General features: G+C 58.6%; 1 protein-coding gene across 5 annotated transcripts in view; it reads right to left on the reverse strand.

The window, feature by feature from the left end:
• HSPG2 (heparan sulfate proteoglycan 2) overlaps positions 1 to 23309 on the reverse strand; it is a 102732-nt gene that overhangs the window by 9548 nt on the left and 69875 nt on the right. For 2 of the 5 annotated variants that reach the window (XM_082612555.1, XM_082612553.1), the window contains 40 exons: positions 22796 to 22854; positions 22438 to 22602; positions 22174 to 22284; positions 20103 to 20203; positions 19824 to 20004; positions 18811 to 18936; positions 18514 to 18666; positions 18291 to 18433; positions 17830 to 17965; positions 17595 to 17749; positions 17219 to 17369; positions 16364 to 16533; positions 16137 to 16278; positions 15564 to 15715; positions 15251 to 15386; positions 15002 to 15153; positions 13712 to 13847; positions 13424 to 13575; positions 12923 to 13061; positions 12680 to 12831; positions 11938 to 12073; positions 11669 to 11820; positions 11330 to 11468; positions 10571 to 10722; positions 10209 to 10356; positions 8816 to 8967; positions 8253 to 8394; positions 7772 to 7923; positions 7241 to 7382; positions 6974 to 7114; positions 6510 to 6644; positions 6076 to 6257; positions 5351 to 5546; positions 4921 to 5100; positions 4350 to 4610; positions 2582 to 2786; positions 1943 to 2040; positions 1247 to 1513; positions 397 to 506; positions 47 to 194 (listed from right to left, as the gene is read on the reverse strand). In XM_082612555.1, coding sequence (XP_082468681.1) covers positions 47 to 194; positions 397 to 506; positions 1247 to 1513; positions 1943 to 2040; positions 2582 to 2786; positions 4350 to 4610; positions 4921 to 5100; positions 5351 to 5546; positions 6076 to 6257; positions 6510 to 6644; positions 6974 to 7114; positions 7241 to 7382; positions 7772 to 7923; positions 8253 to 8394; positions 8816 to 8967; positions 10209 to 10356; positions 10571 to 10722; positions 11330 to 11468; positions 11669 to 11820; positions 11938 to 12073; positions 12680 to 12831; positions 12923 to 13061; positions 13424 to 13575; positions 13712 to 13847; positions 15002 to 15153; positions 15251 to 15386; positions 15564 to 15715; positions 16137 to 16278; positions 16364 to 16533; positions 17219 to 17369; positions 17595 to 17749; positions 17830 to 17965; positions 18291 to 18433; positions 18514 to 18666; positions 18811 to 18936; positions 19824 to 20004; positions 20103 to 20203; positions 22174 to 22284; positions 22438 to 22602; positions 22796 to 22854 — 6050 coding nt within the window. Of the gene's footprint in view, positions 1 to 46; positions 195 to 396; positions 507 to 1246; positions 1514 to 1942; positions 2041 to 2581; positions 2787 to 4349; positions 4611 to 4920; positions 5101 to 5350; positions 5547 to 6075; positions 6258 to 6509; positions 6645 to 6973; positions 7115 to 7240; positions 7383 to 7771; positions 7924 to 8252; positions 8395 to 8815; positions 8968 to 10208; positions 10357 to 10570; positions 10723 to 11329; positions 11469 to 11668; positions 11821 to 11937; positions 12074 to 12679; positions 12832 to 12922; positions 13062 to 13423; positions 13576 to 13711; positions 13848 to 15001; positions 15154 to 15250; positions 15387 to 15563; positions 15716 to 16136; positions 16279 to 16363; positions 16534 to 17218; positions 17370 to 17594; positions 17750 to 17829; positions 17966 to 18290; positions 18434 to 18513; positions 18667 to 18810; positions 18937 to 19823; positions 20005 to 20102; positions 20204 to 22173; positions 22285 to 22437; positions 22606 to 22795; positions 22855 to 23309 lie in introns of all 5 variants that reach the window. The other 3 variants (XM_082612554.1, XM_082612552.1, XM_082612556.1) reach the window with 2 other exon arrangements.

Consider the following 23309-nt stretch of genomic DNA (forward strand, 5'->3'; position numbering starts at 1 on the left):
AAGGTGGCGGGCAGGGTGCTGCCTATCCCGGGGTGTGTGGTCTCACCTGGCACCTGCAGATGGGCAAAGGCTTTGACCTTGCCCTGGCGGTTGGTGGCGGTGCAGACATAGGTGCCTGCGTCCTGGGGCTGGACCGAGGGCAGCAGCAGCATGTTGTTCTCCAGGCGGCTGTCAGGCGGCAGGTTCCCATCCAGCTGCAAACACACTGGCGCTTTGAACCCTGGCCTTGGCCCACACCTCCACGGGGCCTGTCTCCCATCCCTGCCTGGGGCCCACCCTCAGACATGGCGTGCATACTCTGGGCCAAGCCTGGGCCAGCTCCTGGGGGCACCGAGATGGTGAGGACCTGGTCCCTTCCCCTCAGGCACGCCCGCTGGTTTCCTGCCTAGCATTTACCTTGCTCCAGGTGATGTCAGGAGTGGGGTAGCCAGAGACCATGCAGGGGAAGACAGCTGCAGAACCAGTGGGCACACGGACCTCTGGGGGCGTTGAGATCTGCGGCAAGGCTGAGAGGGGAGGAGGAGACACAGGCCATCAACCTGATGACACCAACTGTTTGTAAGCCCAGCCTGTGTCCTGACTCATTTAATCCTCATGCCATCCCTGGAAGGGAGGCACTATGTCCCCATTTCACAGATGAGGAAACTGTGGCCATTCACTCCTGGTTGCACAGGTGGAACCATGCAGAGCCAGGGCTCAGGGACAGGTCCAACTGACTCCATAGGCCGAGCCTCTTCAACACACCTGGGTGGAAAATTGTGCAGCCCTCTGGGGACCTGAAAAGGGGGTACTAGGGCAGTGTGGGTAAGTTTGGGGCAAGTCATAGGGCTTGGGGTGAAGAAGAATAGCCTTTGAAGAACACACAGATTGTGTCTGCCTGGCATCATCCATTGTCCACGTTTTACTGTCTTTTACGTCTGTTTTGTGTTTGCGCTGTCTCTGCCATCAGACTGAGCTGTAGGTCTTCCTCATCAGAGCAGGAGCTCCAGCAGGTGAAGACTACTTATCTGATTTCCTCTTGATGCCCCATGGCACAGCTTTTCCCTGCAAGTTCCAGCTGCCCCAGAGGAACACTCACTGCTATTCCCTGCTGCACCTGCTTGTTCTGAAACCTGCTCCCTAAATACACCAAATTGAAAATCCCCAAGAGAGCAGGAAGGAGGCGTAGCACAGGTAAGGCAGGAGATGGCGTGAGAGCAGCCCCTGCACGCTCGCCGGCCCCGCAGAGCTCCCTGCCAGCCTTCACCTTGCACGAGCAGCAGCACGTGGGACTGGGTGGTGCCTGCGGCATTGGTGGCGGTGCAGCGGTACTGCCCTGCGTCAGCCAGCTCCACGTGGGCGATTCTGACGATGCCTCCGCTCTGCACGATGCCGGGCCGCAGGCGCCCTCCAACTTTGCTCCATGTCACCTGAGGCTTGGGGTCACCCAGGGCCAGGCACTCGAACTCCACGGCATGGCCGACCACCACGGTCTGCACGGAGGTCCGGATGTTGATGAGCACAGAGGGCAGAGCTGGGGGAGGATGAGGCAGAACAGAGTGAGGCCAGCCTGTTGCAGGCCTGGGCTCAGTGAGGCCGCAGACTGCCCCAGAAAAGGTGAGCACTGGAGCCCGAGGCGTTCAGCATTTCATTCACTTTTTTGTGCATCCACTCATTAGCATGCTCACTTGTGTGCTCTTTGTTCATTCGTTTTACTCACTTGTGCATCCGCAGTCATTTTCATTGGTTTGTCTGAGCACCCACTCACTCCGCCCATCTCCCTTCTTCCCTCCTCCCTTGCAATATTTGTCAAGCCCCCTCACTCTGTGCTAGGCGAAAGCAAGATACAATCAAATACTTCTCTTTATTTGTACACATTTAAGGGGTTTCTTGGGGAATATGGTCCCTGTGCACTTCACCTCTGTCCCCTGCTCTTAGCAGAAGCCTGAAGCCACCGTCCTACCTTGGACAACAAGCTGGGCACTGGCCTGGGCCTGTCCCCATGGTCCATGGGCCTGGCAAATATACGTCCCTTGGCAGCTCTGGTCCAAGTTCTGGATTCTGTAAAGAAAAAAATAATAAGATATCAGTGAATAAAAACAATTGGTGAGAATACTTTGCAACTGTGTGGGAGTTAAAAGTCGTCAAGTATCAGCACACGATGTAAACTTCTAGTCTCCCCAAAACCATGGGAGGTAGGTAGGAAGTCAGGGTGAGTGTCACCACACCCATTTTAGACCAAGACCTTGTGGTCTAGAGTTCCAGATCACACAGTTATCAAGTAGCAGAGCTGAGATCTGGGTCACATGTATATATCTGGCCTCAGAGCTTGTTCTCTTCCCTTTAACAATAATACGAACATGGGCCACTGATTACTGAAGGCCTTCCACATGCTAAGCACTGTGTTAAGTGCTTTAGGTTATCTCATTCTGGTCTCATATAACCCACTGTACCGCTGAGAACACTGAGGCTCAGGGAGGTGAAGTGACTTGCCCAAGGCCATTGTTTTATGCTAAGCCCAGTAGGATAGGTATTCTAACAGCCCCACTGGGTGCCTTGGGCTGGCATGCCCAAGTTCAGTCCTGCCACTGCTCCCACTCACCGGAGCACCCCATCATGCATGCTGTGGCCGGGAGGCAGCTGACCCCCTTCTTTGATCCAGCGGAGTTGAGTGCCCAGTTCGCTGGGCACGACACAGTGGAACTCGACGCTGGCCCCTATGCTCTTGGTCTCCAGCTGAGGCGTGACCTGAACGGTGGGCGTGGATCCTGCTGGGATGGGGGTGGCGGGGAGAGAGCCGGAGGGGCCTGCGGGGACAGGTAAGAGGGAGGGTGTGTGTGTGTGTGTGTGTGTGTGTGTGTGTGTGTGTGTGTGTGTGTGTGTGTGTGTGTGTGTGTGTGTGTGTGTGTGTGTGTGTGTGTGTGTGTGTGTGTGTGTGTGTGTGTGTGTGTGTGTGTGTGTGTGTGTGTGTGTGTGTGTGTGTGTGTGTGTGTGTTATCCCCGATGCCCCTCCAGGACCCAGGAAACCCCCACCCTAACATTCAGGGGACGTCCTCCTGTTTGCCTCTCTGACCAGGGAAAAAAGGCCTTTCATTGGCAGATTCATTCATCTGCTCACTCGTGCAGTCATTCAATCAACACAAATAAGAGCCTGTGGAGTGCTGGGCTGTGCTTCCAGAAGCTCCTGGCCTTCGGGAGGGGAGGGCAGCCCAAGGCGAGAGCGGGAGGGGTCGGCCTTGGAAAGATTCAGACACCTGAAGGAAGGACAGCAAAGACTATTCTGGCTCTAGTCTAAAATAGGAGAGGGACTTCCCTGGTGGTGCAGTGGTTAAGAATCCGCCTGCCAAAGCAGGGGACACGGGTTCAGGCCCTGGTCCTGGAAGATCCCACATGCTGCGGAGCAACTAAGCCCGTGTGCCACAACTACTGAAGCCCGTGCGCCTAGAGCCCGTGCTCTGCAACAAGAGAGGCCACCGCAATGAGAAGCCCGTGCACTGTAATGAAGAGTAGCCCCCACTCGCCGCAAATAGAGAAAGCCCGTGCGCAGCAACGAAGACCCAATGCAGCCATACATACATACATACATACATACATTAATTAATTAAAAATAGGAGGATCCCAGGTGAAGGCGCCTAACGTCCGGGTGCAGGGGACATATGGGAGGGTGGGTCAAATGCATACTATCACCATTTACCAAGTGCCTACTAGGTGCCACGGGCTCTACATATGTGTCCCTTTCTAAGTCAGCCTGTGTGCTGGCATTGTCCTCTCCACTTTACAGGATGAAGAAAGTGAGGCTTGAGGTTCACTGACTTGGCCAAGGTCACACAACTATCAAGTGATCGGGCTGTGCACTGAACCCAGGACCTGGGCTCCCTTCGGTCCAGGCTCTTGAGGAGACCACGGAGATGTGGGATTCTTCAGAGATCCACTGAAACCCTGGGCATCCGGGGGTGAGGTGCTACCCTATCACACATCCATTTTTGTCACCGTCCAGCATTTACGCAGCCCATTCTGGGTGCTGTGGTGGACAAGCCCGGGGCTGCTGAGATGTTGGGTCCAGGCCCTGCCCTGAGCATCCTCCGTCTGGCAGGCGAGGCAGGCTGGGGTACTCATGTAAACATAGCCTCTGGCAGTATGAGGTCAATGCCAAGGGAGGGATGCAGCAGTGAGAGCTAGGGTTGCTGAGAACACAGTGACTGGGGTCTTCCTGGGGGGAAAGAAGGCATTCCAGATAGGGTAGTGGAGGGGGGTCTTCGTGCCCCAGGTGGGGGTCCCCTGGCACCAGCTGAGGGGTAAGTGAAAGGCTCGGACAAGCGCCTGGAGGAAAGCTGACCCCTTTCTACCCAGCCTGAGCTGGGGCTGCTCACCTCGGACCAGCACCTGGGCGAAGGCCTCAGCTGAGCCCACCTTGTTGGTGACCCGGCAGCGGTAGCGGCCTGAGTCCTCAGGGGCCGCAGGCTCAAAGAGCAGCATCGCATTCCTGGTGGTTGCCCTCCCAGGGAGGCTGCCGCCCACACGGCTCCACTGGAAGGTGAGTGGGGGCGTCCCATGAGCCAGGCACTGGAGCTGCACCGTCTCCCCTGCCTGCACCGAGGCGTGCTCCGGGACTGTGGTGGCATACGGCGGGCCTGGGGTTAGAGACACAGAGGTCAGGGCGGCGAAGAGCAGAGGTCAGGATGGGAGCAGGTGCTGGGCCCTGGCGACTTGCCAAAGGACTAGGGAAGCTGAACGGGGAGCCCAGAGGACTGGGGATGAGGGAAGCCCAGGTCCCAGGAGGGGACGTGGGTTTTAGGTTAGGGCAGGCTCCAGGGCCTGAGGTGCATGTGGCCCTCCAGATAGGTTTCCTGGAGTTCTGTCCAGGGTGTGGCCTGGTTGGGGGGCTCAGACCTCCATGCAGTGCGGAGAGGGTAGCCTGAGGAGGGTGGACGAAGGCCTTACTCTCTACATGCAGGGCGATGGTGGCCTCAGCATGCCCGGCAGGGCTAGTGGCGTTGCAGATGTACTGGCCCGAGTCCTGCTGGGCTACCCGTGGGATGATTAGCGTGTCACCTTCCAGCTGGTGCTGCCACGGCAGCGGGGAGCGCAGCTTGGACCAGTGGATGGTGGGCGTGGGGCTGCCTGTGGAGTGGAGTGGCAGAGGTTGGTGGGCTGCCCCAGGACTGGCTGGGGGTGGGATGGTCAGGAAGGGACCTGGGTCAGCTTGCTCCTTCATGGGGGGCACAAAGTGGGCACCTCAGCCATCACTGGGAGATTGCCAGCAGTAAAGCCCCCTTCCTGAGCATGACATCCTCTTCAGGCCTCTTATGTCTAAATTCAGGCCCCAGGGCCCGCTGCTCTGCCTGCCCCGTGTGCCAGCCCCCGTCCACACCTGTGGCTGAGCAGCGCAGGGTGGCCGTGTGTCCAGCTTCCACAGTCAGCTCGGCTTCTTCTACCTGGACCTGGGGGGTCCCTGGGGCCACAGTGCCCGAGTCTACAATTACTTCCACTCGCTTCTGCGCTGTGCCCAGTGCATTCTGAGCTAGGCAGACGTAGACGCCTGCATCTGATGGTTTAGCTGACGAAATCTGGAAGAAGCAAGGATGTTGGTCATGGGGCCACTGAGGGGGGACCTTGGCATCAGCCCTCTGGCTTGCTTTCACCTCTTTCTTCTACCCGTCCCTTTGTTTTTAGCTTTCCTATTTGACTGGCTGCTTGAGGGCTCACACTCAAGATATCCCATTAGTCTATCCATCCACACATCCACCCCCCCATCTACCCGTCCATGCATCCATCATCCATCCATCCATACATAAATCTACCCACCTATCCACTCATCCACCCATTTACCCATCCATCCATCCATCTACCCACCCATCTACCCACCCATCCACCTACCCACCCAACCACCCATCCTTCTACCCATTCCTCCTTCCACCTTCCTTCTTTCTTTCTAACCGTCTTCCAATCTAGCCATCACCCACCTATCCCATCCCTCCCTTCCTTCACCAATTCATCACCCATCTGTCCATCCACCACTCTCTCCTCCAGGCAACTGCTCAAGAACGGGCCCTGACTGGGCCTCAGATCCAGAGATGAGACCCCCCCTGACATCACCTGCAGCACCGCGTGGCTGTCCAGGAGCCCAGGTGCCCGCTGCTCCAAGTTGGTGGGGGCACCGATCCGGGTCCAGCGAGCAGAAGAGCGGGGCTCCCCAGCACTGACACACTCCAGGGTGATGGCTTTTCCCACTTTCACCCGCACGGGGCTCTCGGGGAGCACAGACACTGTAGGGGGCCCTGCCCAGAGGAATGACACCACTGATACACATGCAAGGCTCTGCTGGTCACATGCACTGTCACAGCCCCCTTACCAGTAACTGCCAGTGGGCACTAGTCTCCCCACTGCACCCATGTAGAGACTGAGGCTCAGAGGAGGAGAATGCCCAAGAGGGAGGCAGTGGCAGAGGCTGGATTTAAGCCTGGAGGTTCTGAGCTCGGAATCGGGGCTGGAAACATGAAGTCAGAGCCCACGGGGTTGAAGCCCCTCACCGTGCACGCTGAGGTTCACGACACTCTGGGCCACACCATAGGCATTGGAGGCCACGCAGCGGTAGGCACCGTGGTTGCTGGGCCGGGTGCCCATGATGGTGATGATGGAGCCGTTGGGGCTGATGTGGACATTGTCTGCGGGGTTGGCATCAAGGAGGGTGTGGTCAGTGAGGGTGTCCTCCTGCCTTGGCGCTGCCAGTAGGCACACCAGTGCCCCATGGCCCCGACCCCTCCAGTCTGGGTGTATCCAGCTCACAGGGTCACAGATGGTTGATAAACAAGTCCTTGGAGACTCCTGGGTCCAGCCCTCTCACCATCCAGATAGGGACAGCAAGTCCCCAGAGGGGAAGGGCTTTACCCGGGGTCACACAGAAAGTTTGGTGCCATGGTGGTCTCTGCCCAGCCACCAGTGGTGATTCTCGTGCATTCACACCCGCCTCCAGCCCCCCATCCCCCCGGCTCACCCTCCAGCTCCTGGTTCCGGGTCTTCCACTCAAGGCTGATGGGGGCCGCGCCATCATGGATGAGGCACTTGAAGCTGGCATCTTGGCCCTGCCGCACGGTGCTGCTGGGCGGGTCGATAGAGATGACAGGGCTCCTAAGGCCTGGGGGAGGACGGAGGCAGAGGGCTGGGCTCAGCAGGGCTGGGTGGGCTCCCCTGCTTCCCCTCCCCCCTCCTCAGCCCCAGTGTCTCCCCGCCTCCCCCGGCCCGTGGCGTCTCCCTCACTCACGGTAGGAGGACCCTGCACTGGGCGGGACAGTGACCGTGAATGAGGCCTCGTGCTCAGGGCCCGAGCTGCCAACCACACGGCACACGTATTCTCCGGAGTCGGCCTGGGAGACGTGGTGGAGCCGCAGCCGGGAGCCGTGGGTCTGTCGGAGTGAGGAGAGGGTGGCTATCGTGCCAGAGCACTCGGGACAGGGCAAGTCCCCAAGCCCGGCTGTGCCAGTGCCCAAGAGTTCTCAGGAGCTCAGGGCTCCAGCTGGTGGAGATGAGGAAGCTTCATTCACAGAATCCTACAAGTCCACTCCATCCCCTTTCCAGAGGAGGATACTGCTGCAGGAAATGATTCAGCAGCAAAGCCAGGAGAAAAACCCAGGTCTCTCAATTCCCAGGCTGCTGAACTCCTCCCCGCAAAGTATTTTATCCCCTGGGGTCCCCAAGCATGCCAGGGTTTGTGTGAAGAAGGTTTGGGATGCAGAAGGCAACTGCAGGTCAAAACTTGCCTGCCCTGAATCCTCCCCACCTCTGGCCCCTGTACCTGGTGCCGGGCGGGGAGGCTGCCCCCACGCTTATACCACGTGACCTGGGCATGTGCCTGCCCGGGTACCACACAGTTCAGGTCCAGGGTTTGTCCTTCGGCCACATGGGAGGAGGAGGCCTCGATGTGGATGGGCTGGGCCAGTCCTGGGGCTGTGGGCACAATGGGTGGGTGAGAAAGGGGCGGCCCCGGGGGTGCAGGCAGAGACCTGAGGTGGTGGCACCAAGTGCCAGCTGGCCCTCCTGGAGGTGCAGTGGCTTGAGAGTGACTGACATGGCTGAGCACCATTGACCTAAGAAGGGTCTCTGTCCCCTGGGGGCCGAGATGCCCTGGTGAGACCTTGGTTCCCAGTGGTTGGGGGAGGGGCTGGAGGACCTTCCTGGAGCTGAGGGCTAGAGCCCTGCTGGACAGCAGGGGGAGCAAGGCCAGGCAGGGGCCCCCAAGCCTGTGCCCAGAACCGCCCGCCGCTCCTGTCACTCACCAGGAATGGGGCCTGGGCTGGAGGCCTCGATTGTGACCAGGACAGAAGCCTCCAGAGTGCCTGAGCTGCTGGCCACTCGACAGGAGTACTCGCCAGAGTCGGCAGGGGACACCTGGTTCAGCCTCAGCAGGGGGCCATGGACCTGGCCAGGGTGGGGTGAGAGTGGGGAGAGTGAGCCGGGGGGCTGGTGGCCAAGGCCGTCAGACGTCCCAGCCCTCTCATACCTGTACCCCAGGGCTGTCATGTACCATTGCGGGTGCTGCCTCCTGCCAAAGGTGACCCCCTTTGACATTAGACGTTGGGGGGTATGTTTACTATTATGCTATTCCTGGCAGGAGAAAGTCCAGTGTCTTGAATAAGAGGCGTCCTTTTCTAATTTGCACCAAGGTGCTGGGCAGCCAGTGACGGCCCTACCATGCCCAGCCTGTTCTTAAACTCCTGGGTCCCAGTGATCTCCTGCTGCCATTTTCCTGAAGCCCCGGATGTTGGGGCCACCTTCCCTCCCGGGCAGAGGACGGGGTGGGGTGGGAATGCCCACATCCTGCTTTCTCCAGGCTCCATACCTGGTGCCGGGCGGGAAGGCTGCCCCCGCGCCTGTGCCATGTGACCTGGGCGTGGGTCTGGCCAGGCACCACGCATTTCAGATCCAGGGTCTGCCCTTCGGCCACGTGGGAGGAGGAGGTCTCGATGAGGATGGGTGGGGCTCTGCCCGGGGCTGAGGCACAGGAAGAAGTCAGTGAGCTGGGACTCCCTGTGTCCTCAGCCCCTGCCCCTGGGTGCCCAGATGGTCAGGCCAGAGGCCACAGGGAGACGGCCTTGATTCCCCCCTTCCCATTCCCCTGAAGCCTGGAGCAGCTGGGCTAGCCTGGCGCCTCATTCTCCCAGCCCAGCCCCAGACAATGGTCCCACCATCTCCTGTGCTCCCGGCACCACTGGCGGCCAGGGCTCAGGGCCAGGCAGCTCCACACAGATCACTAACGTTTCCCAGACTTGAGTAGTATGGGGCTAAGAACCCAGACTCTGGGGCCAGACTGCCTGGGTTCAAAACCCAGCCCTGCCATTTATTAGCTGTGTGACCTTGGGAAAGCTACTTCACCTCTCCATGCCTCAGTTTCCCCAACTGTAAAACAGACAGAACAATCACACCTACTTCAAAGGGTTATTGTGACGGTGAAATGAGTTAATATGTGTAAAAATACCAGGGCCCAGCACCTGGTAAGTGCATATCACGTTCATTACTTAGCAATTCAGGCACTCTTTTTTTTTTTTTTTTTTTTTTTTTTTGCGGTACGCGGGCCTCTCACTGCTGTGGCCTCTCCGGTTGTGGAGCACAGGCCCCAGACGCGCAGGCTCAGTGGCCATGGCTCACGGGCCCAGCCGCTCCACGGCATGTGGGATCTTCCCGGACCGGGGCACGAACCCGTGTCCCCTGCATCGGCAGGCAGATTCTCAACCACTGCGCCACCAGGGAAGCCCAAGGCACTCTTATCATGATGTCTGCTATGGCCATGTGCTCCCTGTGCTATTAATTCCTTTACACTTTCCTTTCAATTGATTCACTTAAGAAAACCCTTAAACACACAGCCCCATCATAGGCAATGATTTCCATGCAATCATGACAGGTTTGATGTGTTGATGTTTTTTCCCTAACATTATCACTATTAATATAAAAAAAAGTTCAATCAGGGCACCAGCTAAAATCACCCTCTCAGATCCCGGAGGTGAAATTCCAGCCTCTACTAGCCCCACTTTACAGATGAGGAAAGTGACACACCGAGAGGAATCCCTCGTGTAACATTTCAGAGTGTGGACAGAGGAGCCGGGACTCAAGCCCACACAAGCCAGACTCCAAAGCCCATGCTCTTGGGCCCTCGGGATGAAGCCCACTTGATCTGGCTCTCGAGCCCTCCTTTCTTCCCTCCTCCTGCTTCCCAGCCCCACTGTAGGGATCCTCACCAGGGACGAGAACAGTGCCAGAGCCAGAGGCCTCGATGGTGACCAGGACTGAGGTCTCCAGGGGGCCAGAGCTGCTCACCACGCGGCACACGTACTCGCCCGAGTCAGCCGGGGATACCTGGTGCAGCCGCAGCCGTGAGCCGTGGGCCTGCGCAGGGACAGGATGGGAGAGGAGCAGAATGAGATGGCACTTGGAATCCTTGAAGGCTGGGGCCAGGGTCCAACCTCGGACGCAGGCAGGCACTGCACCACACAGGGGATCCCAGGCCCTCCTTCCCGGGCAGAGCTTGGGGGACAGGCCCCTAGCCAGGGCCCGCACATCCAGCAGCCCTCCCATTATGTCCTGCCCCCAACTCCCATACCTGGTGGTGAGTGGGGAGGCTGCCCCCGCGCTTGTACCATGTGACCTGGGCATGGGCCTGTCCAGGGACCACGCAGTTCAGATCCAGGGTCTGCCCTTCGGCCACGTGTGAAGATGATGACTCGATTCTGATGGGCGTGGCCCCGCCAGGGACTGGGCGCACAGAAAGAGCAAGTCGGGGCTTTGGTCATGGTCAGATTTGGGAACAACTGGGTTGGTGGGAGCCTCAGCTGTAGAAGCCTCCACCCTCCCAAGGTAATAAGAATAGCTAACGCTTATTAAGCACTTACAGTACGCCAGGCACTGTTCTAAGTACTTTACATGCATTAACTCACTTAGTCCTCACAAAATTCACATACTTTCTGCGACGATGGAAATGTTCTATTATCCGCACTGTTCAGTGCAGTGGCAGCCAGCTATGTGCGGCTACTGAGCACTTTGTTTTTGAAATGTGAATTTAGAATTTTAACTAATTTTAATGACCCTGCATGGCTAGTGGCCACTGTATCGGACAGCTCTCTGAGGATGGAATGATCGACATCCCCACTTCACTGATGAGGGTACGGAAGCTGAGAGGGGAGAGTCACTCCCTCAAGGTCCCTAGTGGTGCAGGCAGGATGTGAACCCCGGCATCCTTCTGCTGAGCCCTCGTCCTGGACCACCACCCTCCTCTGAGGGCTCTGACTACAGGGCCTTTCTTCCCCGGGAAACACTGGTACCTGCATCTCCCAGTTCCTTCCTGGGTCTTCATCAGACTCACCAGAGGGGCTGCCGGTGCTGGGGGAGACTGAGACCACGATGGAGGCCTCCTGGGCATCGATGTTGTTGTTAGCCCGGCACACGTACTCGCCTGAATCCGCCACGGACATCTGGTGCAGCCGCAGACGGGAGCCGTGGGCCTAGGGGTGTGGATAAGGAGGGAGGGAGTCAAGGGGCTGAGGGGTCACCGGCTGGCTCAGGCCTCCTCCATCAGACTGGCTGAGGCTACCCTCTGTCTACCCAGGGCAGGAGGGAGGACTGCCAGCTAATGTTTCATGTTCTTTGCCCATGGGGGGCTGTCCCTGAACTGCCCACCCCACTGCCAGGCTCTACTCTGTACCTGGTGTCGAGTGGGAAGGCTGCCCCCACGCTTGTACCACGTGATGGTGGCCTGGGGCTGCCCGGCGACCACGCAGTTCAGATCCAAGGTCTGCCCTTCAACCACCGTGGGGGACGAGGACTCGATCCTGATTGGTGGGGAGACACTGGGCACTGGGGACAGAGAGGAATGCACCACATGGCCGGAGTCAGACAACAGTGACGGTGCCAGGCACCTCGCTGCCTCCCCTGCACCCGCTTGCCTAGACCCCCTGCCCTAGGAGTTCTCACTGTGGGAGGAGCCGCTGCCCTGGATGGTGACGATGAGCGAGGTCTCCTGGGAGCCGGCACCATTGCTGACATGACACACGTACTCGCCCGAGTCCGCGGGCGTCACCTGGGGGATCCGCAGCCGGGAGCCCACGATCTGAGGGGGAGCAGGTGTCAGGGGGGTGTGGGCAGCACCTCCATGTCTTAGGTGCTGCTGCTGCTGCTTCCCCTGGACTCCGGGAGCCTCACTGCCTTGTCGGGGGTAGCCTCCACCCTGGCCTCCTTCAGAACTCTCTTGGTGGCCTTCCTGAGGCTCTGGGCTGGGTGGACAGTGTCTCCAGCCTTTGGACTATTCTCACCCGTCACCCCTGCAGAAAGCCCATTGAAGCCCTCCCCGGTGACGCCTGTTATGGCGCTGTCACATGGCATGTCTGCCTCGCCCTTTAGCCTGTGAGCTCCCTGAGGGCAGGCAGTGGTCTCATTCCATTTGACTCCTTAGTGCCAGGACCAGGACTTGGCCTGGAGCAGGTTCTCAGGGAAATGTAGTGAGTGAGTGAAGCAAAGAATGTTATGTACAGGATCCAGTTGAGGTCAGTGGGACTTATCTCCATATCCTCAGCACTGGTCCAGGGCCTGTCCAGCAAGAACACTCAATGTTTGTTGAATGACTGAATGAGCACAGACGGGCTGTTGACAGCTCTTCCTGATTCCCGTCAGGGCCGGTGACCCCAGCTTTTGCCCTCCCTGCCTGCTGGTTCCATACCTGGTGCCGGCTGGGTAGGCTGCCCCCACGCTTATACCAGGTGATGGTGTGGGGGGCTTGACTGGCCACCAGGCAGTTGAGGTCCAGCGTATGTCCATTGGCCAGGGAGGCTGAGGACGACTCAATGCGGACGGGGTACACCACGCTCTGGGCTGGGAGGGTGAAATGGAAGGCAGGGTGTGGGAGCCACTGAGGGTGGAGGGGCCCTCCCAGCCCATTTGTTATGACCCCTGAGACACTCACAGCGGGAGGGGCCGAGGCGCTGCTGGATGGTGACGAGGACGGAGGCTTCCTGGGTGCCCGAGCTGCTGACCACGCGGCACACGTACTCCCCAGAGTCAGCTGGAGTCACCTGGGGCAGCCGCAGCCTCGAGCCGTGTACCTGGGAGGGGAGGCAGGTTCACAGCCAGGCTCCCACCCCCTCCCCTGGTCCCTATCCCAGCCAGACCCGGCCAGATGAAGCTTTAGGGAAGCTCTTCCAGGGAGAACCACCATTCATGACCCTTCAATTCCCTTGCCCGAGGTTTGGGACTGGGTCCAGTGGGAAGAAGTGGGGGACTGGCATTTGCCACTTATGGGGCAGGTGAGGTAGACAGTGTGAGCCCATTTGGCAGATGAGGACACTGAGGATCAGGGAAGTCAAAGGACTGGCCAGGCAAGTGGCAAAGCAGTATCCAAACTCAAAGCTCCTTACTCCGCAGTCTCGAGGGTCCTTCAGGCCCCCCTTAGCACCCCACCTCCTACCTGGTGCCGGGCAGGGAGGCTGCTCCCGCGCTTGTGCCATGTGACCTGGGCGTGGGCCTGCCCAGAAACCAGGCAGTTCAGATCCAAGGTCTGCCCTTCAGCCACGTGTGAGGAGGACGACTCGATCCGGACTGGAGGGGTGACCCCCAGCGCTGGGGACAGAGAGCAGAGGGTCAATCCCTAGCTGGGAGGAGAGGGGGAGGGGAGGGTGTGAGTGGAGGTAGGGACTGCTGGTCTCTGGGGTCCTGTCACTGCTGGAGTGGGAAGCCTCCCCCCAGCACCACTCACCAGGCACAGAGTCTGCAGACTCAATGGTGACCAGGACGGAGGCTTCCAGAGGCACTGAGCCACCTACCACGCGGCACACATACTCGCCCGAGTCGGCTGGGGACACCTGGTAGAGTCTCAGCAGTGAGCCATGGGTCTGGCCAGAAGGAAGGTGAGGTCAGAAGGGGCCCTCTTAGGACCCTCGCGCCTATAACCTGCCACCCTGCCTCACTCTGAGCCTGAGAACTGGCTTTTAGTTCTGTCCTGCTCAGGGGTGAAGCGGGTGTCTTGTCCCAGGAGTGAGGGGTGGCCCGGAGGAGCCATGGGGAACTGGGCAATCACTAATACCACACTCCATCAATTCTTACACACTTAAAAAAAAAAAATAGGATAGAGAAGATAACCTGCATATTATTTTTATTTTATTTTTTATTATTATTATTTTGGCCACAGCGTGCGGCCTGCGGGATCCCAGCTACCCAACCAGGGACCGAACCCGGGCCCTTGGCAGTGAAAGCATGGAGTCCTAACCACTGGACGGCCAGGGAATTCCCTAGACATACTTTTTAAAGTCTCTGAAATCAAGATGCATCTCACAGTGAATTACAATTACAAATGGCAGTTGTTGTTTTTTTTTTCTCCTTAGAGGTACATAAAATAATGGTGCATCTTGCAATCAGTGGCATCCTAAATTCTATAAAATATATCAATAATAAGTTAATGAGGGTACTTCCCTGGTGGTCCAGTGATTAAGACTCCATGCTCCCAATGCAGGGAGCCCGGGTTTGATCCCTGGTCAGGGAACTAGATCCTGCATGCCACAACTAAGATCCCGCATGCCGCAACTAAAGATCCTGCACACCGCAACTAAGACCCAGCGCAGCCAAATGAATGAATGAATAAATAAATAAATATTTTTAAACAATAGCTACTGATACGACAGCAGTAACAGCTCACAGCACTTTCTATGAGCCAGAGCTCTGAGCACTTTGCATATAAGTTAATTCATTTCATCCTTAAGATAACTCTGTAAGGGAGGCACTATTATTACCATTTTACAGATGCTGAAAATATGGTACAGGGAGATTAAGTAATTCGCTGAAGGTCACAAGCAAGGAAGTGGTGGGAGCAGCAGCCACACCTAGGCTGGCTGGTCCTACAGGCTGGGACCATTGCCCCACACACCTGTGCAGTGGGGTCCTAGGCCTCCCCGTCTCAGAGGAGCCTCCAACCCACCCTACCCTTGACCTCCACTCCCCAGTGGCCTCCCTCTTGTTCCCTTCTTGGCCTGTCCATCCTCCGGTCCTATACCTGGTGCCGGGCGGGAAGGCTGCCTCCGCGCTTGTGCCATGTGACCTGGGCGTGGGCCTGCCTGGGCACCACGCAGTTCAGATCCAGGGTCTGCCCTTCGGCCACATGAGAGGAGGAGGGTTCAATGCGGATGGACTGGGTGCCACCAGGAGCTGGGGGAGAAGACGGTCACTGGTCAGTCCAGTTCTCTGCAGCTTCCCCCGTCTTTCCCCTTTCTCTGTCCAAGCGCAGCCTGGAGGTCCCACTCACGGTAGGCGAAGTTGGCTCCCTGGGTCCTGGTTACCGTGACTGTGATGGAGGCCTCCACACCATTGCTGGCCCGGCAAACATACTCGCCTGCATCAGCTGGTGAGGCCTGGAAGATGTACAGGCGGGAGCCACGGACCTGGACAGCCATGGGCAGGGGTGTGAGGGGGTTGCTTCTCAGAGCTCAGCAGGTACCCCCTACCCTGTTCCTCTGAGCTGGGAACTGACAGCCCCTCAGCTCAGAAGCTGCCCCCGCCGACCCACTGTCCACAGCTTGGCCTGGCTGGCCCCCTCCTGCCTTTCTGCCGCTGTGTACCTGGTGCCGGGCGGGGAGGCTGCCTCCACGTTTGTACCACGTGACCGGGGCATGGGCCTGCCCGGGCACCACACAGCTCAGATCCAGAGTCTGCCCCTCGGCCACCGTGGGGGATGAGGATTCAATCCTGACAGGCGGGACGGGTCCTGGGGCTGTGGGGAAACGGGCGAGGGTAGCAGACGTTCCCCAGAAGAGAAGGAAAGGACTGTTCCCCCTGGAGCCAGCTCAGCCTGTGGGTTCAGTGCCCTGGGCTTGAGGTCCTCGGCTGAGCAACCCTGAGGGGAGGGCTGGGGCAGGAGCCAAGCCTTGCAGAGGGAGTGAGGAAGTGGGAGAGATGAGGATAACTGAGGCAGGAGCAAAACCATGAGTGATGTGGCCAGAGGGAACAGTGATGGGAAGACGGCAGGTTACTCAGAGAAGTGGAGTCCTCCTGGGCCGGCCCTGTAGCCAGCCCCAAGGTGGGCTTCCTGCCCTCCCCTTCCCCGCATCAGCAACGGGAGTCACTAGGGCCTCGGCACCTGGGAAGGCTCTCAGCGCCCCCACCAGCTTGCCCTGTCACTGGCAGTCACTCACCGGGGATGGAGCCAGTGCCGGCGGCCTCGATGGTGACTAGGACGGAGGTCTCGAGGGGCCCAGAGCCGAGGACTACGCGGCACACGTACTCGCCTGAGTCTGCTGGGGACACCTGGTTCAGCCGCAGCAGTGAGCCGTGGGTCTGAGTGCAAATAGGGAGGGTCAGGAGGGGCCTGAGCAGCTCCATCCAACCCCTCCAGCGGGCTGGCCCTGGGGGGCTGCTGTACCTGGTGCCGGGCGGGGAGGCTGCCTCCACGTTTGTACCATGTGACCTGGGCGTGGGCCTGCCCGGGCACCACACAGTTCAGATCCAGCGTCTGCCCTTCGGCCACATGAGAGGAGGACGACTCGATGCGGATGGGCTGACTACTGCCTGGAGCTGGGGCTCCACCAGGAGCTGGGGCGCAAAGGAGCTGGTCAGAGGCCTGGGCCCCTGAGCCCCAGCCCTGCAGCCCTGGAGCAGAGGGTCCTGGGATCTGACCAGGCCCTAGCTTGGGAGGGCAGATGGGAGGCCTTCTAGGGCTGGGACCATGCTTTTCTGCCTCGGCAGGGCCAGCCAGACCCCTCTTTCCCTCTCTGACCTTCAACTTGGAGTTGGCTTGCAGGGAACCAGAGTCTTTTAGCGCCCAGGTGGGGCCAAAGGATGCAGACAATGATGCCACAACTCCCTTCTTTAGAGTGCACGCCGTGTACTCACACTACATGGCAGTGCTACTGTCCCCATTTCACACGTGAGGAAACTGAGGCCCCAGAGGTAAAATAACCAGTTCAAGGCTGATAAAGGGTAGAGCCAGGATTTGAACCCAGGTCAGCCTGACTCCCAACTCAGTGTTCAACCCTGACTCTGCTGCTTTTTGATGAATTCTGAAAACAGCACCCTCCTCATGGGGTCCCAGGTAAGTCAGGTCAACCTGTCCCCACCCTCAGTCCCCTCATCTCTCCTTGCAGGGAGTGGAGGGTTGAAGCCTGCCTGGAGCACCTCTTCTTGTCCTGATGGCATCGAAGAGACCACAGGCACCAGCCTTGGGAACAGAGGGCAGGTCGGAGGGCTCGGCCCCCACCCAGCCCCACTGGCTCCTCACCTGGGGTGTAGCTAGGGCCCGAATGGCTGCCGTGGAGGACAGAGACGATGATGGAGGCCTCCTTGGGGCCTGACTCATTCTCCACTCGGCACACGTATTCTCCAGAATCAGCTGGTGAGACACGGGGCAGCCGCAGCCGGGAGCCATGCACCTGGGCCGGGTAAGGACAGAGCCATGTGAGGATGGGGAGAGGCCGAGGTCAGCACTCCCTCTGTGCCTCAGCGCCTGCCTCTGCTCGGAGCCGCCCCGCATGGGAAGCCGAAGAGGGAGGGAAACAAGGGCGGACCCTGCTCGTGCAGAGTGCAGAGTGCAGAGTGCCAGGCTGTGTGAAGGACCATCCCCAGGTCCCCTGCCACGGGCTCAGGGACCCTCGTACCTGGGCATGGGGAGGCAGGCTGCCCCCTCGCTTGTACCACGTGATCTGGGTGTGGGCCAGCCCTGTCACCATGCAGTTGAGGTCCAGCGTCTGCCCTTCAGTCACGGAAGGTGATGAGGACTCAATCCTCACTGGCGGGGTGCTGGCACCTGAGGCTGGGAGCAGAGGGGGAGTAAGCAGGCCTCGGGGGGACCCTGGCTTGCCCTCCCATGCCTTCAGCCCCAAGGCCCCGCACCTGGAAGGACAACCACTTGGATCCGGGCCTGTGCGGTGCCCGCGGGGCTGGTGGCCACGCAGATGTAGAAGCCCGCGTCGGCAGCAGTGATGGCTGGGATGAGCAGCGTGGCGATGTCTGTGCGCTCAGACCGGGCCTGCCACACGGCGAGAAGGGTCAGCCGCCCGAGGGGCCCAGGCAGCCTGGCAAGGGCTAGCCAGGGAGGGCAGGAGGAGGGGGCATAAAGAGTAGAGGCAAGCTCCGAGCCAATATAAGGACCCCAGTTGGGCACCAAGGAGGGCAGAGCCAGGCAGCAGAGCAGGAGGCTGCCGGCTGCCACCCGCCGGGACGCACGGAGCGTGAGGTCTGAGCAGGGCACCATCTTGGAAGCGAAGGGAACCAGAAGAGGAGATGGGAGGGGCAGGGGGCAAGTGCTGGGACTCCGCTGAGCCCGTGGGCCTGGCCCGGGTGGGTATCCTCACCTGTGGGGGGAGGCTGCCCCCCTCTTTCCTCCAGGTGATGGTGGCGCTGGGCACACCCGCAGCCCTGCAGTACAGCCTGATGCTGCGGCCTTCATGTACCTGGGTCCTCTCTGGACTCACCTGGACCCTAGGCCCGCTGCCCCCTGCAGACAGAGTCCTGTGAGAACACCTCTCTGGGCTGCCATGAGCTCCCAACCGCCCACCCTCAGCCCCGTCCTCTCACCGTGCACGTGGAGCACGGCCCTGGCCACGTGCTGCCCGGCGCTGCTGTGGGCGCGACACAGGTACTGGGCTTGATCCGAGGGCTCGACGGCTGGCAGGCGCAGGATGCCGCCATGGATTTGGGCCTTCTGAGGGAGCTGGCCACCGGGGCCCCCTGACGTGGAGAGGTGGGGTCAGCACCCACTGGATTGGCATTGCCAGGCCCCCCAGGGGTTGAAGTCCACAGCCTAGAGTCCTGCCGCTGGCCCCCATATGCAGGAGAGCCAGGCCCTGACTGTCATTCCCACCGGGGCCTCACCTGTCCACTCGAGGGTGGGCGTGGGTTTCCCTGTGGCACTGCAGCGGAACTCAGCCAACTGCCCAGGCTGCACTGTGAGCTGTGGCGGGTGGATGGAGACCACGGGGGCAGACGGGGTGGCCGAGGCTGACAAGGGAGGAGAAAGCGTATGTGGTCACGGTGGGGAGGGAGCCACGGCAACAGCCTCCTTGCCACTCTCTTTGCTTCCACTCTAGCCCCTCGTGGCCATTTGTCCATAGAACAGCCAGAGGGAGCCTTTAAAATGTCAGTGGGGGAATCCCCTCGTGGTCCAGGGGTTAAGACTCTGCTCTTTCACTGCTGAGGGCGTGGGTTCGATCCCTAGTCGGGGAACTAAGATCCCGCATGCCACATGGCGTGGCCAAAAAAAAAGAAAAAAAATGTCAATGGGGTCTTGTTACTTCTCCACTTAAGACCTGTCCGTGGCTTTTAGAACAAAATCTGAATTCCCTGCTGTGACCCACTGCGTGTACCCACCTCTGCCCACATCTTCAAGTCCCTCACCCCATCTCCCCTCCATGGCTCCAGCCACGCTGGCCTTGCGTCCCTCAAACACATCAACATGCTCCTGCTTCAGGGCCTTTGCACATGCTGCTTCGTCCGCCTGCTCTTATGTGGCTGAACAACTTCTCTTTCCTTCAGGTCTCAGCTGAGATGTCACCTCCTCAGAGAAGCCCTCCCCAACCACCCCACGGAGAATAGCTCACCCTTCTCCCACCTCATTCCTCACTTTCCAATCACTCTGTTTACTCCTGTCCCAGCACTGGTCACCCGCGTAATTATGTTGTTTGTCCACTTGTTCCCTACAGAACATGGAGGGCAGGAGGGCAGAGCTCCTGTTTGTCCCCTCCCACCCGTTTCTTCAGAGTCTAGGCCAGGACCTGCCATACTGTAGTTCAGAAACTGTCAGCTGAATGAAGATATGGTCACTGATTTTGGTGGATGTGGAGAAAGGTCAGGACTGGGTGAGTCAGGCATGGACATGAACAGTGTACCTTGCACGTGCAGTGTAGCTGTGCCCTGGTCCATGGCGAACATGTTGGAGCCGGTGCACACGTAGGTGCCCGCGTCACTAGGCTGTACACTGCGAATGGTCAGGATACCGTTGAAATCCATGGCTCGGGCTGGCAGTTTCCCATTATGCAGGCGAGTCCACACCAGGGTGTAAGCCGGAGACTGCAGGCAGGACAAGGGAGATGGGATGGGAGTCCGGGTGGGGCTTGGAGACCCCAGAAGACAGATCCTCACTGATGCCCACTCCCTGCCCCGCCCACCTTGCTCTTGGCTGTGCAGATGAAGGTGACGTCGGTTCCGGGACGCACGCTCTGGCTCCGCTGCTCTTCTACTGTCACTGTGATGGGCTTGCTGGGAGCCTCTGCCGGGACGGGAGGTCCCCCAGTGAGCTGGGTGCTGGCCAGGCCGCTGTCCCGTGGCCACTTTCTCTCCCTCTTCATCACCCCATCCGGATGTCACTTCCTTCCCAGTCTGGCTTAGATTCCATTCCACTCCCTGGCACCGCCCTCCCTCATCCTGGCCGAAACCCATCATCTACTTTCTTCCTGCTGGCACTGAGCACCCAGCAGGCTGTGATCAGGGAACATCACACCATGATCCCCTTGGCTCCAATTCATGATCACAGACCACAAATGAGCTCTTAACACTTCGCACTTCACTCCAACTGGGCTTCTCTGTCTGGTTTGAGTTTCTATCCTCCCAAACAACCATTTCACACCTGCTCCCAACTTCTCCACCCTCCTGAAACCCCCCCTTCCACTTCCATGGCTTCAACTCACGCTTCTTGAGAGAACTGAAACAATTAGTCGGGAATTTTCCACGTTCCCAAATCTACCCACCTCCCTCCTTCCTGGTGCCTGAAGGATGAGACTTCTCCCCACCTCCCACTCCACCTCAACTCCCCTTCCTGAGTGCTGGAGCCCCTCCCAAGGACTCCAGCTGTGCCCTCTCCTTTCCTTCCCCATGGGATCATTCTGCTCCATAGACAAATGTGTTCTAGAATTTCTCATCTCTGAAAATGCCCCCTTGACCCTATACACCCCTCAGCTACTGCCCCATCTCTTGGCCTCCCTTCAGAGCCAAGAGTCTTGAAAGAGTTGTGTACACTGGCTGCCTTGCCATCCCTTCTTTGCCTCACTCCCATCCAGTCTCTACCCCATCTCTCCACTGCAAACCGCTCTTGTCAAGGCATGACCTCCAAGGGTTATTTTTCTGTCTGAAGCTGACCTTCCCGGGGCATCCGGTGAGGACGGCCACTCTCTCCGGGAAGTCGTTTCCCCTCTTGATTTCCAACTCACTACCTCCCCCGGCCTCCTCCTGTCTACTGGCTGCCCCTGCTCACTCTCTTGCTGTCCTCCCTCCTCCATTTGTTCCAGTTGGAGCTCCTTGGGGCTCTGTTCTGGGCCCTGTTCTCGAGCTACACTCTCCTGGGTAATTTCATCCTGCCCCACCCCTATGCCAACAGCTCCCAAATTCATTTCTCTGGCCAGGGCCTCTTTCCTGAGTTCCAGATTCACATATCCAAATGCCCACCTGATGTACCTACTTCAGTGTTTCCCCAAGCTTCTCAAACTTTAACAAGTCCAAAACCAAACTTGTGGTTCCCTCGGACCTGTTGGTGGCAGGTGTTGCTGGTGCCCCACCCATGTCCCCTCGTCACTTCAGAACCAACCTGCCTGACTTCTGCAGCTGCTGCATTTCTTTGCATGAGGGTTTTCTCAGGCCACGGGTGACCATTGTGTGTGCCCACGAGGTGGGACAGAATGCAGGGGAATCGATGCTACTGGAACAGGCCCCAGGCAGTGACTGATACGAGCTGGTGTGCACATACCCCAGCTCCCTGGACCCTAGGGCGGAGGGCAGGGGGACTCCAAGGAGCATGTTTTACTCTGGAGTTTCCCAGGGCTGCCTCGGCTGCGTTCAGTAACAACTGCTCTAGGTGGTAATGTGTTCAATGACACACCGTTTATTGGATGCCTTCTCTTCCCTGTTTCATTTCATTTCCCAAATAAACTATGTACACACAAATCCTTGCCTCAGCCTCTGCTTTTGGTGGAGCTCAAATGAAGGTGCCCTCCTGTTGGATCCTCTCTCATCTCAGTAAATGGCACTCTGCCCAGCTGCTGGAATCCAGACCCCTAGGCTTTTCTCTCTCCCTCAATGACCAGACTCAAGTCCTGCCAGTTCTGCCTCTAACATCAGCCTTGACCCATCACCTCTTTCCATCTTCCTGGCCAGTGTCCTCGTCCACCATCCCCTCTGGTAGATGGTCTGCAGTTTGCAGCCCATCCCAGGACAGGCAGTCTTGTGGACAGAGGAGTAGAAACTCACCAGTGACCAGCAGCTCTGCCCGGCTGGTGTTGGCATGATGGAGATTACGACAGGTACAAATGTAGACTCCAGCATCTGAAGGCTGGACGCTGGGGAAGTGGAGCTCGGAGCCTGGTGGCAAGGAGATGGGAGCTCATTAGTACAGATGTACCCCTTTTCCCACCCAGTCCTGCGTGTGGGTCCCTATAGGATCTCAGCAGGGCAGGGTCAGACCCGTGCCTCCCTTTCCATTGGAATGGCCGAAGGGCCTGGGGCCATGTGTACCTTGATGTCGTTGCTGGGTGCTGCTGGGCAAGGGCCGCCCATCTTCACGAGACCAGTAAAAGTAGTGGGGTGGGCTCCCACTGACCTGGCACCGCAGGGAGTGGGGACCACCTTGGGGTACTATGCTCCGAGTTGGATGGACCTGGACCACCAGCGGGGCTTGGTCTGCTGGGGGAGGGACAGGAGAGGCCATTCAGGCAGGAGGCCCCCAGCATGTACCATTGTCTCAGATATCTCTGCCCTCCCAAACACTCGCGTGCCCCACCCTTCACCCTGTTCCCCAGACCTGGTAACTCTCAAATTTCCTGGGTCCCCTGCCTTGCCCATCACCTTGACCCAAGACCATGGTCCCACTTACTCCGTGGCAGGCACTGACCCCCTCGCACATTGGGGTTACCCACGTATCCTGCGGCACATCTGTAAGGAGGAACAAGGACCAGCTGTGTCAGACCCCAGGGGACCCAGTGCCTCATAGTGGACTTGGGGAGACAGAAGCTCAGCTCTCTGCCCAGTATGGGGTGAAGAAGCTCTGAGCTCTGGAAGGACTTCAGAGACCAAAAAAGCCCCACCACAGGGCCTCTGGGAGCTGAGAAAGGGGAGTGTGAGGAAATGTCAGTAGGTTGGATTCAGGGAAACATTCATTCAACAAATGTTTATTAAGCAACTACGAGGCAAGGTTATTGAAACATAACAGTAAACATGATAAAGTCCTTGCTCTTATGAAACTGACTTGTTGGGAAACTAACATGGAAACTATGTAAATGAGAGTGATGGACATCTATGGGGGTTGTGAGGGCATGGTGGGGGGGCACTAATCTAGCCCTAAAAATCAGGAGGCTTCCCAGAGGATGGGACTGCTGAGCTGCTATATT

This window comes from Mesoplodon mirus, assembly GCF_964341445.2.
Source record: "Mesoplodon mirus genome assembly, chromosome: 3".
Lineage (NCBI taxonomy): Eukaryota > Metazoa > Chordata > Mammalia > Artiodactyla > Ziphiidae > Mesoplodon > Mesoplodon mirus.